The sequence below is a fragment of the Mycteria americana genome, chromosome 2 (assembly GCF_035582795.1).
Source record: "Mycteria americana isolate JAX WOST 10 ecotype Jacksonville Zoo and Gardens chromosome 2, USCA_MyAme_1.0, whole genome shotgun sequence".
Taxonomy (NCBI): Eukaryota; Metazoa; Chordata; class Aves; order Ciconiiformes; family Ciconiidae; genus Mycteria; species Mycteria americana.
In genome coordinates this window covers 17,292,587-17,305,392 of record NC_134366.1, presented here as the reverse complement: position 1 = coordinate 17,305,392, position 12,806 = coordinate 17,292,587, and the positions used below count along the sequence as shown (strand labels likewise).

General features: G+C 35.8%; 1 protein-coding gene across 8 annotated transcripts in view; it reads right to left on the bottom strand.

Annotated features, from left to right (window-relative positions):
* ZNF438 (zinc finger protein 438) overlaps positions 1 to 12,806 on the bottom strand; it is a 62,323-nt gene that overhangs the window by 24,886 nt on the left and 24,631 nt on the right. For 7 of the 8 annotated variants that reach the window (XR_012774142.1, XR_012774143.1, XR_012774144.1 and 4 more), the window contains one exon: positions 1,774 to 1,830. The exons of the other annotated variant lie outside the window; for it this stretch is intronic. Coding sequence is in view for 4 of the 7 variants with exons in the window: in XM_075492530.1 (XP_075348645.1) it covers positions 1,774 to 1,801 (28 nt within the window). In the remaining 3 variants the exon portion in view is untranslated. The remainder of the gene's footprint in view (positions 1 to 1,773; positions 1,831 to 12,806) is intronic. 8 annotated transcript variants of the gene reach the window in all.

The window sequence follows — 12,806 nt, the reverse complement described above, 5'->3', positions numbered from 1 at the left end:
ACAGTCAAAGTATAGAAAGACTGACAAAAATGCTATACTGAATGTAACTGATGGATAGGTTCTACTTCCAATATCATTTATTTTCAAACCTTTTATTTGTAAGAAATGTACCAATGTTATAGTTGTACATAAATCATTATAAATTGCTAATAGTCTCAACAATTTCGAAGTGCCATAACACATTTAATAAAAAAAAGTGATGCTTGATATGAGGACAAAAAAGAGTGATAGTAAAAGAATACAAAGAATATACTGAGACTAGTGTATTCGTAGAATGTCATGATTTCATGCTGATAAAGCTCTTGGTCAGGATCTGGTTATGATTTCTAACACGAACCCTCACTTCCAAAGTTTACAACATATAATTGTTGTAAAATAGCTTGCACCCAGGCTCTTATAATTCACCCTGGGTGCAAGCTAATAACAGGATACTGACTGGAATGGATTTTTGTTTAGAAAAAAAAAAGTCTTCCAAAAAATCTCAAAGCAAATGATTCATCAGTTTCAAGTTTGCAAACAGCTTCACAGTCTATATTTTCCTTCTGTTATTCAGAAATGACTTTAATATAAAGATAACACATTCAGTTTGACTACAACAGTGGTCAAATTCCTGTTATTTAAAGGAAAATTTAAATTAAGGCTTTTAAGTATTAGAAGTATTTCAGTCATAAGCATACGGACGTAGAGCACACTGCAGGGTGGATAGCTTTGCACAACAGTAAGTACTGTCTCCCTTGAAAGAATAGTCCCATTAGACACAGAACTCGTCAACTAAGATCGATTTGCATGACATCGTCCTCGAATAGCTTCCTCAGAATTATTACAGTATCATAAAAATACTCAGTCTTCACAAAACAGGTAAAGTATAAACTTACATGACAGTAAAAGCTCAAGGCTTCAAGTTAAGTAATATATAGTGCTTTTCTTAATTAACGTAAGTACTAACAATGGAAACTTAACTGACAACCTGCAATGGTTCTGAAAGGTCCATTAGAGCTTATGTCATATCCATCAAACATTCACTCACATTTAAGAAGTATCATTAAAAATGACATTCAAGATAAAATCATATTTAAACATTAGCATTGTGACACAGATCAAAAAGTAAAGGAAATCAAAGTTACGGCTGCATATTTATAGGCTTGGGAATACACAGTTGCAGCAAATACCCTTGCTAATAACGGAGGGAAATATTCAAGATGCTAACCCTACTGAAAACTAAATCAACAAAATATGACTTCTGAACAGCCAAAACATAGAAGAAATATAGTTAAACACAAAAAAATGTTAGTAAGGATAGGAATGGTGGAAAAAAGGCACTTAAAATCTAAAAATCTAAGTTTATATTTAGAAAATACTTATTATCTTATTTGTGCTAGTCTTGTAGCATAACTTGCAAATAGAATTGACACCCAATTATATGGGGGTCAAATACGACAATGATTTTCAAATATATGAGGATAAAAAAATTGTAATAAACCCTGAACACGTAATTCTGCTGAATCAAGCAAGAAGCAGATTTATATATTCCAAGTTTCAACTACAGGTGGTAACAGTAATTAGCAATGTCCTAAAGAAGAAAACAATCTTAGCTATTGCAATTGTTTAAAGTGATAAATGCTGCAGTATAATGGCTTCTTTTTTTTAAACCATATCAGGGTAGATTAGTAGACACGAGTTATACAGTGATTTATTAATGATGATGATATTTCTTCCACATTTTGAATCACAAGCATCTAATTTCTCAAAAAAAGTGCAGAAAGTATACTATACCTGCAGAAAAAGTTAAAGGATTCTGCATTATGCCCTTTAATAGTTACGACAACGTTCCTGAAAAGAAGAAATACAAATACTTAGAAGTTCTGGTAATTTTTCATAAACTAAAAAAAAAATAGGACAATGGCGATAGTTTTTTGAAATTATATTTCAGAACAGATCCTAGTATGCCGATACCTCATGCAAAACACCACCAGAGTTTTAAACCAAGTGTTTCGTTGGATGCACTCTCCATATTTCTACGCTGGCTACAACTAACTTAGGCTTCTTGTAATTGAAAACCCCTGTTAAAGCCAGAAAAGAGGACAAGTCATGAATCCCAGTGTGACAATGCATTCTGAAGAATCACAGACAATGTAGGGTTAAGCAATCATTTTCCTTCAAACATCTGACTGCATGGATTCCATATAACTGACTGACAAACAGAATCTTCCATGGATGCTACAATGAAGATATTAGCTTGCATTTGTGAAGCAAACATTACACCGCCACCTCTCCTGAATTTGACATTGGTACTTAACACAAAATTTGATGCATAATGTTTGACATAAAATAGCATTACATCAAGTGGCCACCCAGTAACTTAAGAGTTGGCTATTTCTTTTCAGTGCAGTCAGTGTGTTGCTTAAGCTTTGGTCAAGTGTGATTCAACAGTCAAGTAAGGAAGACATAGTATAATATAATGACAATATAAAATTGTATTATTATGCACTTAGATTTTCTTTAACATAAAATGGTCTAGCATCTGGAATGGCTGCATAATAGTTTGGTTTGGCTGAACACCACTAACATGTTAAAAGTCACACCAGTGCATATCTATAACATTTCCCATGAGCAGAGCCAGCTGTGTGGATGTGGAGTTTGCTTACTTTCCTCACCAATTTAACAGCCGGTAGAATCTTATATAAAAAACACTCCAGACATGCACTCAAGAGCCCCCTTCTGAGCACATGAAGTACCAAAAGATTGGTTTTGGATAAATACAAAAATAGTTAGGACAAATTCTGATGCAATTACCAAACACAAAAATAAGTCTTGAATATGTTTCTTTACTATCATGAAATTGACTCTCAAAAAGCAATGGAGAGGTTCCAGGAAGGAGGTGGTTCTGTGGGTAGCAGTAAAGTATAAAAGAGACAAACCCAATTCCATTTCCAGAAGTTCAACACCAAAGCATAAAAGAAAATTGAGCGTGGCTGCTGTGAGAAGACCTCTCACACAGCAAACAGGTGAGGCTCTTTGGTACCTGTATCTTCTATGCTGAGCCATATGTAATAAGAAGGTCTTGTATGTCAACCAGCACCTCCTGGCACACCTTTGCCGATGCGTATCAGCAGATCCCAGGCTGCCTCAAAGAGCCTCTGTCCGTGGTACTTAAGCAGTCAACCTCTGATCTCTCAGAGCCAGTATACAAGCATTATGTGGGCTCATCTATATGTAGTTTCACATCGTGGTAACATACAGACAACTCCCTCTTAACCCACAAGAATGGAACAGACCACACTGATGTAATTTTGGAATGGCAAAACACTTCTAGGAACCAGCGTGGATTTTCAACTTGTCACCTACAGTGTACGACATCCTTCTTTAAGGTCATATTGCTCAACAAGACCTTTTTACAGAACCCAAGTCAGAAGTTTTTCTTCCACTTCAGGATTTCCAACACTTGAAAACATACTGAAGCAGTTACAGCAACGCATATTCTTGTAAAAAGCAATGTAAGAAATTATGTTCAAATGAAGGTTCTCAAAATTACTATTCTGAAGTCACATTTTTACAGGTTTTCATGGTCCCTCCCAGTTGTAGGGAGCATTAAAACATTTAAGAGGGTGCCCCACTTACGGTTACTAACTCCTCTTAGAATTACAGCAAGCAAACCAGACTTCAGGATACAGATCAATAATTCTTAGAATACCATGTGGAAATACAAGCTCCACATCTTCTTCCAAGCATTCACAAACCCTAACGCTAGGACAGAAAATTGGACCATACAAATCCAAACATTTTGTACAGGCATCTCTGATTTGAATTCAACCGTAACTGCAGTAAGATAATGGTCTTGATCTAGAAAATCCAGTGCTTATTTGACAGACTAGTACATTGGTCAGCTACTGTCAATTAAAAAAAAAAAAAAAAAAAAAAAAAGAGTAATTTCTCAGATTAACTTTCCATCTTCTCACCATTCATGAATAATTTTTTTATTGTTGTTATACCAAAGAACCTTTCACCACCCTTTATTTTTGCATATATTTAATCAAGTAACCTTCCTTTTTGGAAAAACTGAACAGCTCAAGATTTTGAATCAGGGCAAGATTCTTCTTCATCATCCCTTCACATTTTTCTATCCATTGTTATATGTATAGCTGTATCAAAGCACGTTTTCTTTGAATACAAACACAGTTTACAAAGCAAACCACATAACGTTGTGTGACTGTCCTGTCTCCACTTCACACTACTTTCAAATTTATCAACAGTGATACTGTCTTTTTGACGACTGCATAGCGCTAGTCTTGGAACCAGTCCCACCACAACCTTACTACAAGTATAATGATTCATGTTCCTTTCTCATTGACAGTTTCTGACATCTTTCAGCCAGGTTGTAACATGTTTAACAGATACTTAATATCTATATACATTTGATGCATGTCCTAAACATAAACTGCAGTCTTATAAAAAAGTTCTGAAATTTTGAATTAATGCACAGTACAGAAGTTGAAGGATATAACATCTATACACCTACCTATACCTGCCCTCAGTGGAGTTTGGTTTTTTTGTTTTTCATTTGACTATAAATCTGGCTTGTCATGACTACTTCCCATAAAAAAAACATGTTGATGTTCAAAAAAAGATGTTCAAAAAACCTTAGAAATAAAATTATTAACTAAATTTTGTACCTGTTTCATACTCTTACGTCCAGAACAAATTTTAGGTTGGACACCACTAATAATTCAGGAAGTTCCATTGCCTCCTTGGTATTCAATAAAAACAAACATTCTTACAGTCTTCCTTGGTTATATTTGAGTCTAATACTGGTTATTTCCAAATATAGAAAATGATATTGACTATTTCTATCTGGCATTATCATCAATTTCTCTCCACCTGAGAGCCTATCCCAACGATAGAACTTTTAAAATTCTATATAATCTTAAAATATGTTTTGCTCAGTTTGTAACTCTACCATAGGACAATAAATAAAATAATTCAAGTTGCAGTACTCCAGAACTCAAACTAGTTCTCTTGAAATCTGCTGCTGACTGCTCAGAGATGAAACGAAATCTATTACAAGAATTTCAAGTGAAGTGGAATTGAAGTTGGACAGAATTAAAAAGTAAAATTTATCTTAATGCCACAAAATAAGCTCTATCATGCCTATACTACTCTTTATGTTACCACAGAATGAAAGGATAAATGGATTTTCACCAGAAGCAGCAAAAATATCAAATAAACTGGAAAAAAACTACACTGTAAATTGGTCTTTAACAGCCAAAGGAAGCAGAACATATACATGTAATAATTTAAAAGCAATTTTCACAGAAAGATACCCACAGGTCTTTTATATGAAATTGATGTCCTGATAGACAGACTGACTCTGAGTATCAGGTGAACCCAATTAACCTAATTTGATGCTTGTCCATACTAAGACATTTATTTTAGATGTTACACAAAATCCTTTAGGATACTACACAGAAAATGATAAATAGGCTGTAAAGGTTATGACATTAATTTTACTGTCATTCTCATGCTTTAAGCAGGCATCAAAACTAAAAATCTCATCCTCTGGGAAGGAAGAACTATCTGAAAGTAATTATAGTACTTATTATCATAACAGTATTAAACTAAACCACTATGACCCTAACTGAATTTATTTTTAGTACCTTTTGTTAAAAGAACAAAGCTTCTCAATGATGACTGCACCTTCTAATTCAGTGAATATTAGTTCAGGTACTAGAAGAAAGCATTAAATCAAATCTTTTCATTTCATATTAAGCTTAATTATGAATTTTAATTTAAAACTAGGCATGTAGAGAAGTGTTAGTTAAATATTATTATGTAATTTCATTTCAGAAGGAAAACATTCAGCTAAAAAGAAAAATTAAATACTTAGTACAGTTTAGAAAAGACGTTCTCCTAACAGAAGCCCATGAAATGTCCATTTATATTTCAAAAGCAATTTTATTCACTTCATTTTTCACACCTGTTCTTTCACATACTGTGCCATCTTGTAAATGACAGTGCCATGCAACTGTTATTCTCCAAAATTTAGGAACTTTTCAACTGAAACCAAGTTCCCCAAAAAGCATGAATGAATTGTATCAGCATAACTTTCAGAAAAGTTAGCAAAATCCGTTGGTATTTAAAGGCTGAGTTAGATTTGAAATAAAAGATTAAAACATTGAACCTATGCAAAAATGCTGAAGAAGGTTAAAATGACAGACATAAAGATTGACTAGTGTAACACACAAAAGCATTTGTTCAAGCGAGTATATTTGCCAAAAGCCTGCAGTGCTTGGCTACTTTATAAAATCAAGCAAAAGGCATTAAGCCAATTTGTTTATAAAATAAAAAACCCTCCAAAACCCCAAACCCCAATAACCAAGCAATAGCTGATTTGCATTTCTGAAAACCTGCAAAAATATTCTGCATTTCACTATCCAAATTTTCAGTCGCAGAAGTCTGATTTACTCTTATTCAAAATTTTCTATTTTAAATCATATCTACGATTAAATTTAAATCACACTACGATTTCATCCTAGATCAGTAGATCCTCATCCTCCTATTCTATATCCAAAGAGATATGCATGTAGTCACAAACAACAGCTTTCTTACAAAAGAAATTACACACTGCTTATGCTTCCATACTCAGGTAACTAATCAGGGAGAAATGTGTGTCCGTGGCAGAATTCTTTTGGCTAAGCCCATTAGGTGACTTCACCAGTCGGCCAAAAAGAAACAGAAGCCTCATTGCAACTGGTCACTTTTCCCAGTATAAACCCAGCAGAACCTAAAACCCAGGCTATTTTTAAAGTTTTGGTCATCCTACTAGATGGAACAGTCCAAGCGCATTTCCTGAACTTCAAGCCTTTCATGCACTGAATGCCACAGCAACAATTCTGAACAAAAATTCTTCCCTTCATACTTTGTTAGGTGACATATAGAATGGTTGGCTGGCATGCCTACGCTATGCCCATCTGTCAGAGTGGAACTGTGCCTACACGACAGGTTCTATGCTACTTTCAGTAACATGTTGCTGATAATGAAAGCTTATTTATGAAACAACACAGGGCAACTTCAATGTTTGGCTTAAAATAAAAAGCAAATGAAAAGTGATTGCTTTTCTTGAGGAGATAAATCTTTTGAAACCAATCTCTAAGATTTTTCAATTGTATGAATACAGACTAGCACATACACTGCAAGAAATGAGGATGTTCCACACGTTTTCTACTATTGCAGACAGTCCAGCATACAGTCTCAGTAATTCTTATTTTACAACTATAATTATGTCCAAGAGAGCAAATTCAAGGACTTGAGAAAAAAATTATAAAAGCTAAGTTTCTCAAAAGGATGCCTGGGAGAACAGAAGGCTAAAGAAGGAGCAATATCGATTCTTCATTTTATGAAATGTACGTGTATTAAATAAATTGTAGTTGAATATTTTTTACGACTGTAAATAACCCCAACTATTTTCCATTTGAGAAAACAACTCCATTCTGAATAACTAAAAAAGAAGATCAAGGAACAGCACAGTTGCTATTATGCCTAATATTAGACATTTCATAGAATGCCAAAAAATAACACCTTTTTTTCCAAATTCCCAATTTAAAATGACAGATTATCATTTTATGTTTTCCTTAGTAAATACCTTCTTGGTAGTACTGCTTTGAATGCCGCAAACTGGAGTCCTGTATAAGTTCCACATCTGTATTAGACACCTTTGCCATGATTCTGTATTAAAATGTCAAAGCTTCTGATTTTAGAATAGTCTTGGATCTTACTGTTGTGAAAGTAACTGTGAAATGATGAATCAGTACAAATTGCTACATTTTGTTCTTGATTCTGAGGGCAGCTGGAAACAATAGTTCTGGAAAACACAAACTACTCATTTCATTTTTATAAGATATTACATGAAATATATGCTGTCAATAGTTCTTACAATTTAAATTCAAATTAATTTAGTATTTTTTTTAAAAAAAATCAAGAAACAGAAACATCTACCACTCTTACTTGGCAGTGACTACTCTAGAATTTACTTTAAAATTCAAACTGTGCAATTGCTTCTACTCCTGTTCCCCTCCGCCCCCGTTATCCTAAGTACTAATTTATTGTTTGGGTCCAAAGTGCTAAGAAGTTTTGCCAGGATTCTCCATAATGTAGTTTCGTAAGACAGAATCTAATTAGTAGAATGCTAATTCTGTTAGCAATATCATAGAATCATAGAATGGTTTGCCCTTTACAGGTCTAGTCCAACCCCCCTGTGCTAAGCAGGGACGTCTTCAACTAGATCAGGTTGCTCAGAGCCACGTCCAACCTGACCTTGAATGTTTCCAGGGATGGGGCATCTACCACCTCTCTGAGCAACCTGTGCCAGTGTTTCACCACCCTCATGGTAAAAAATTTCTTCCTTATATCTAGTCTAAATCTACCCTCTTTTAGTTTAAAACCATTACCCCTTGTCCTATTGCAACAGGCCCCGCTAGAAAGTCTGTCCCCATCTTTCTTATAGGCTCCCTTTAAGTACTGAAAGGCCACAACAAGGTCTCCCTGCAGCCTTCTCTTCTCCAGGCTGAACAACCCCAACTCTCTCAGCCTTTCCTCACAGGAGAGGTGTTCCAACCCTCGGATCATTTTTGTGGCCCTCCTCTGGACCCGCTCCAACAGATCCACGTCTTTCCTGTGCTGAGGACTCCAGAGCTGGACGCAGTGCTCCAGGTGGGGTCTCACCAGAGTGGAGTAGAGGGGCAGAATCCCCTCCCTCAACCTGCTGGCCACACTTCCTTTGATGCAGCCCAGGATACAGTTGGCCTTCTGGGCTGCGAGTGCATATTGTTGGCTCATGTCCAGCTTTTCATCCACCAGTACCCCCAAGGCCTTCTCCACAGGGCTGCTCTCAATCCCTTCATCCCCCAGCCTGTATTGATACTGGGGGTTGCCCAACCCAGGTGCAGGACCTTGCACTTGGCCTTGTTGAACCTCATGAGGTTCACATGGACCCACTTCTCGAGCTTGTGCAGGTCAATATGTAATGTCATACATAGTGCAATTGCAGTACACCATTATGGTTTTCAGTTTGCAATGCCTGATTAAATGGTGAGACTTTTTGACTTTGCTGTTGTTCATAATTAATGCCTGGTCTAATAAGGACAGAATACATAATTTATCTTTCACTATATATCTGCTGCAGTACACTAGCTTTCTTTTGAGATAACTAATATCACAAATACTAAACAGCAATTTCATTGCAGTTATAATAAAACTTACATAGCTTTTGACAAACATCTGCAATTGTGCACACAGGTACTTACATAATCATTCAGGTTGGCAGGGACTGTGCTAGGTCACATCCTGTCCAACTTCCCTGCTTAAAGCAGGGTCAACGCTGGGCTGAGGGCTTTGTCCAGATGGGTCTTGAAAACCTCCAACCTCAACAAATGCCCGTCAGAAATCAAACTATATTTACCACTTGACAACAAAGGATAGCCTGAAAATCACAGTAACATTGGGTCTATGTACATAGGACACATTGTTCCAGCAATTCCTGCTGCAATGCTCTTACCACACTTCAGAATTAGCTAAAAAGGTACTCTAAAAAACCCTCCCTTATTTCATGCTATGCTGAAGGATTAAAGAGAATTTGACTGAGTAGCAGAGAACAAAGATATTTTATAATAAATTGCCATATATACTTCTTATTTACTTGCTCTTACACTACTGATAAACAGGTTATTTCAAAGAGTAGAATGGGGTTAACATACAACAAAGGTACCAACCAAAATAATTAAAGATTACTGAAGGAAACACCAAAAAAACATTACTTGTATATTACTTGCTTTTTTCCATCTTCCTCAACTTTGACATTTGAGGAATAAGCTATTACTGATAGCGTAACAACAATTTTCCGGTGAAAATGAAGTTTTAGGATTCTGTTAATTATAAATTTAGAATACGGAAATAACCAGCCAGGACTGCAATGCTGAAAGGAGAGCAAGTGTTCTGCTTTCTTTATTTGGTAGCCCTAACATATTTTAGAGATATTTGGTACCTCAGAACTTACTCAAACATAGTCAAAATGTATTTTAATGTCTCAGGTAACACAGCCCTAAAAATTCCATTAATAATTTAAGGTTAAGACAAGACTATGACACATTCATCTGCACAATCTGACTGACCTAAGTTTGAAATGTGGCACTAAAGTCTTACCAGAATCATAGCTGGTCCTTAAATTATGTAAAAACTAAACAAGAAACAATCAATCCCTAATCACTTCTTCCATTTTGACTACGGTATTTTGGGTTATTTGGACACTAACCTGAATCCCTCAGGGGATGAAAACAAGATAAAACTTATTGTGTCACTCAAGAAGGATTTTGTACAGGGTTTTTATTATTTTAATAAAGTCTGGGCATGTTGTTAATGTTCTACTTAGAAAAAAGGTAAGCAACAGCTGACAAAAAACACTCCAAACTTTGCAAGGTGATGTGCCTTTGCAATTCTGACTCAAATAATGGAATTATTTCTGACTTTACAGCTGCAAGCTTGAGCGTAGTACTAAATTTTGCGATGGTACTAAGTAAGTAAAGTGAGCACCACCTATAGTTGTTTCTATAAGAATTTCCATTATGGAGTTTCTTGAAAAGTCAGCTAGACAGCTTTCAGTCAGAAAGCTACATTCTGACGCTTATAATGTTTTGTGCAGCAATATCCCCCATACAAAAAATACACTGCATTTTAAAAAGTAACTTCCATGTGTCTTATTCGCAGACTCAAGCAAAACAAGCATTCAAGAACTAAGGAGGGGGGGGAGAGCTTATTATTACATGGCGTAGAGGACAAAGTGAGAAGGCAAACCTATGACTGTGCCTGATCATGCCATAAATGACCTAGGCCTATGGTATGGATTTCCAGGATATTAAAATTCAAATTGCCTATCAACTAATGACTTTTAAGAGAAAGTCATCCCCCCCAAAGGGCTCACCTGTAACATACACATTTCTAAGGCAGAAGTTAGAGAAACAAAGAAGAGAAAAAGGGTATTAGTGCCAAAAAAAAAAAAAAGTAACACTGCCCAATGCCCAAGACCAATCAAAGCATACTAGATTCTAAGGCCTAACTTCTCTCAACCAAAAAAGCTCTCGATAAGAACTATCCACTGAAATATTTAGTTTCTTATGTTGAAGGAAAAGGCCTATTTTCTTCAGCTGAACTAAAAAATAATCTCCAAATTCTACAGAAGAAGAATTTACTTGAGAATGTGTAACCGTTGTGAGGCACAGCTGGTCCTTGCAGATTGCCCTGTACTGAAAAATATACCAGATAACTAATCAGATGGTGTACTAAGAACTGTTTTGACTGGTTTTGTGCTACACTGATTCTACCCCAAACTTTGGCTCTAACGTTGCTAACCTAGACTGTGTTTCAGGGTGAAGGACCTTTTTTTCTGGATAGCTGAGTGCCCAGTACACTTCAAGAACACAAATACTTTTAAAACCAGTGATGTAAATATAATAGTTGGATTTTCTTAATGACGCTGAACATTAAAAACATTGCCCAACTATGAATTATATCCTGTGTTTCCCAAACATGATTCTACCCATCAGAAAGGAATATGTACTTAACAAATCACACTTAAAAAACCCATAAAAACCTAATGACTGGCTGAAGCAACTTAAATCCTCTATGATTTCCACCTTCACTGCCTCCTAAGCATATAATAAACTGTTCTACATCAGAAGAATCATCAAATATTAAGTTTACAAATTAGAACATAATCTCACTGAAACACCCTCACAAAACTCAGAGAGTTCCAAGTTTAGTGCAAAAATTAAAAGGTCTCATTTTATGTAAGTTCTGTGACAGTAAGTACCTTAAGTGTTAAAGAATATTGCATAAATTTCATACTTGTAGCTAAAAAGAATTCCCAACACACAACCAATGTAGTCAAAATTATCTTGCAAAATTTAGGGCAGTTCAGCTTTCACAGCTGAAGAAGTGGACTACAGCTGTAGAACCCTTGTGAAAACTGCAGCAAGAGAAGCAATCGCCCAGCTGTGTGATGAGCACGTGCAGAGGATGCAGCATCCTCCCTCCCGGCTGTTCCTGTGCCCAAACTATTTCATATAGACCCTAGCAGAGAAGTTCAGCTGTTCACCCGCATTCTTTGCTCGAACAGTCATATCCCTCTCATTTTCTGGGAAAGGACTGTCACCACTTCCATGGATTCTCCTGCTTGGAATGCCCCAATTCCCTGGTTGGGAGCTCCCGGAGGTCTGACCCAACTGACAAAGCAACTGCTGGGCCAAATTGACTGATAAATCATTTATTTTAAGAGCAATCAGAACATAACAGATTATATTTTCTAGTCAATCTGGTATAAACCAAGATTCTTAATACCAATCATAAAATAATTTCTTAATAACAATTGTAAAATTTAGATAGACAAAAGTATTCCACAGGCTTATCTAGATTTGGTAACATTGCTTGATTGATTAGCATCCAAAAGCAATATAAAATAGCAGCTGTTGTTCAAACTGGTAAGCCATTCCCCATGCAGTATACAGGACAACATTTGCAAGACAAAGTGTATATCCTTATTCCATGATTTACTTACATGATATGTTTTTTGCAGGATTTATTACTGTCTGTCAGCACAACGTTACTGATGAAACATACCTTCTTATTACAAAAACCTTCACACAGACAAACATACAAAAAAGAATAAATCAAAGTCTAACCTGTCCTAGTTCACTGCCTTCACTCACTTATCTTGTGTTGTTTTCATTGTGCAAATAGTCCTCGCCAATATAATTTTCATTTTT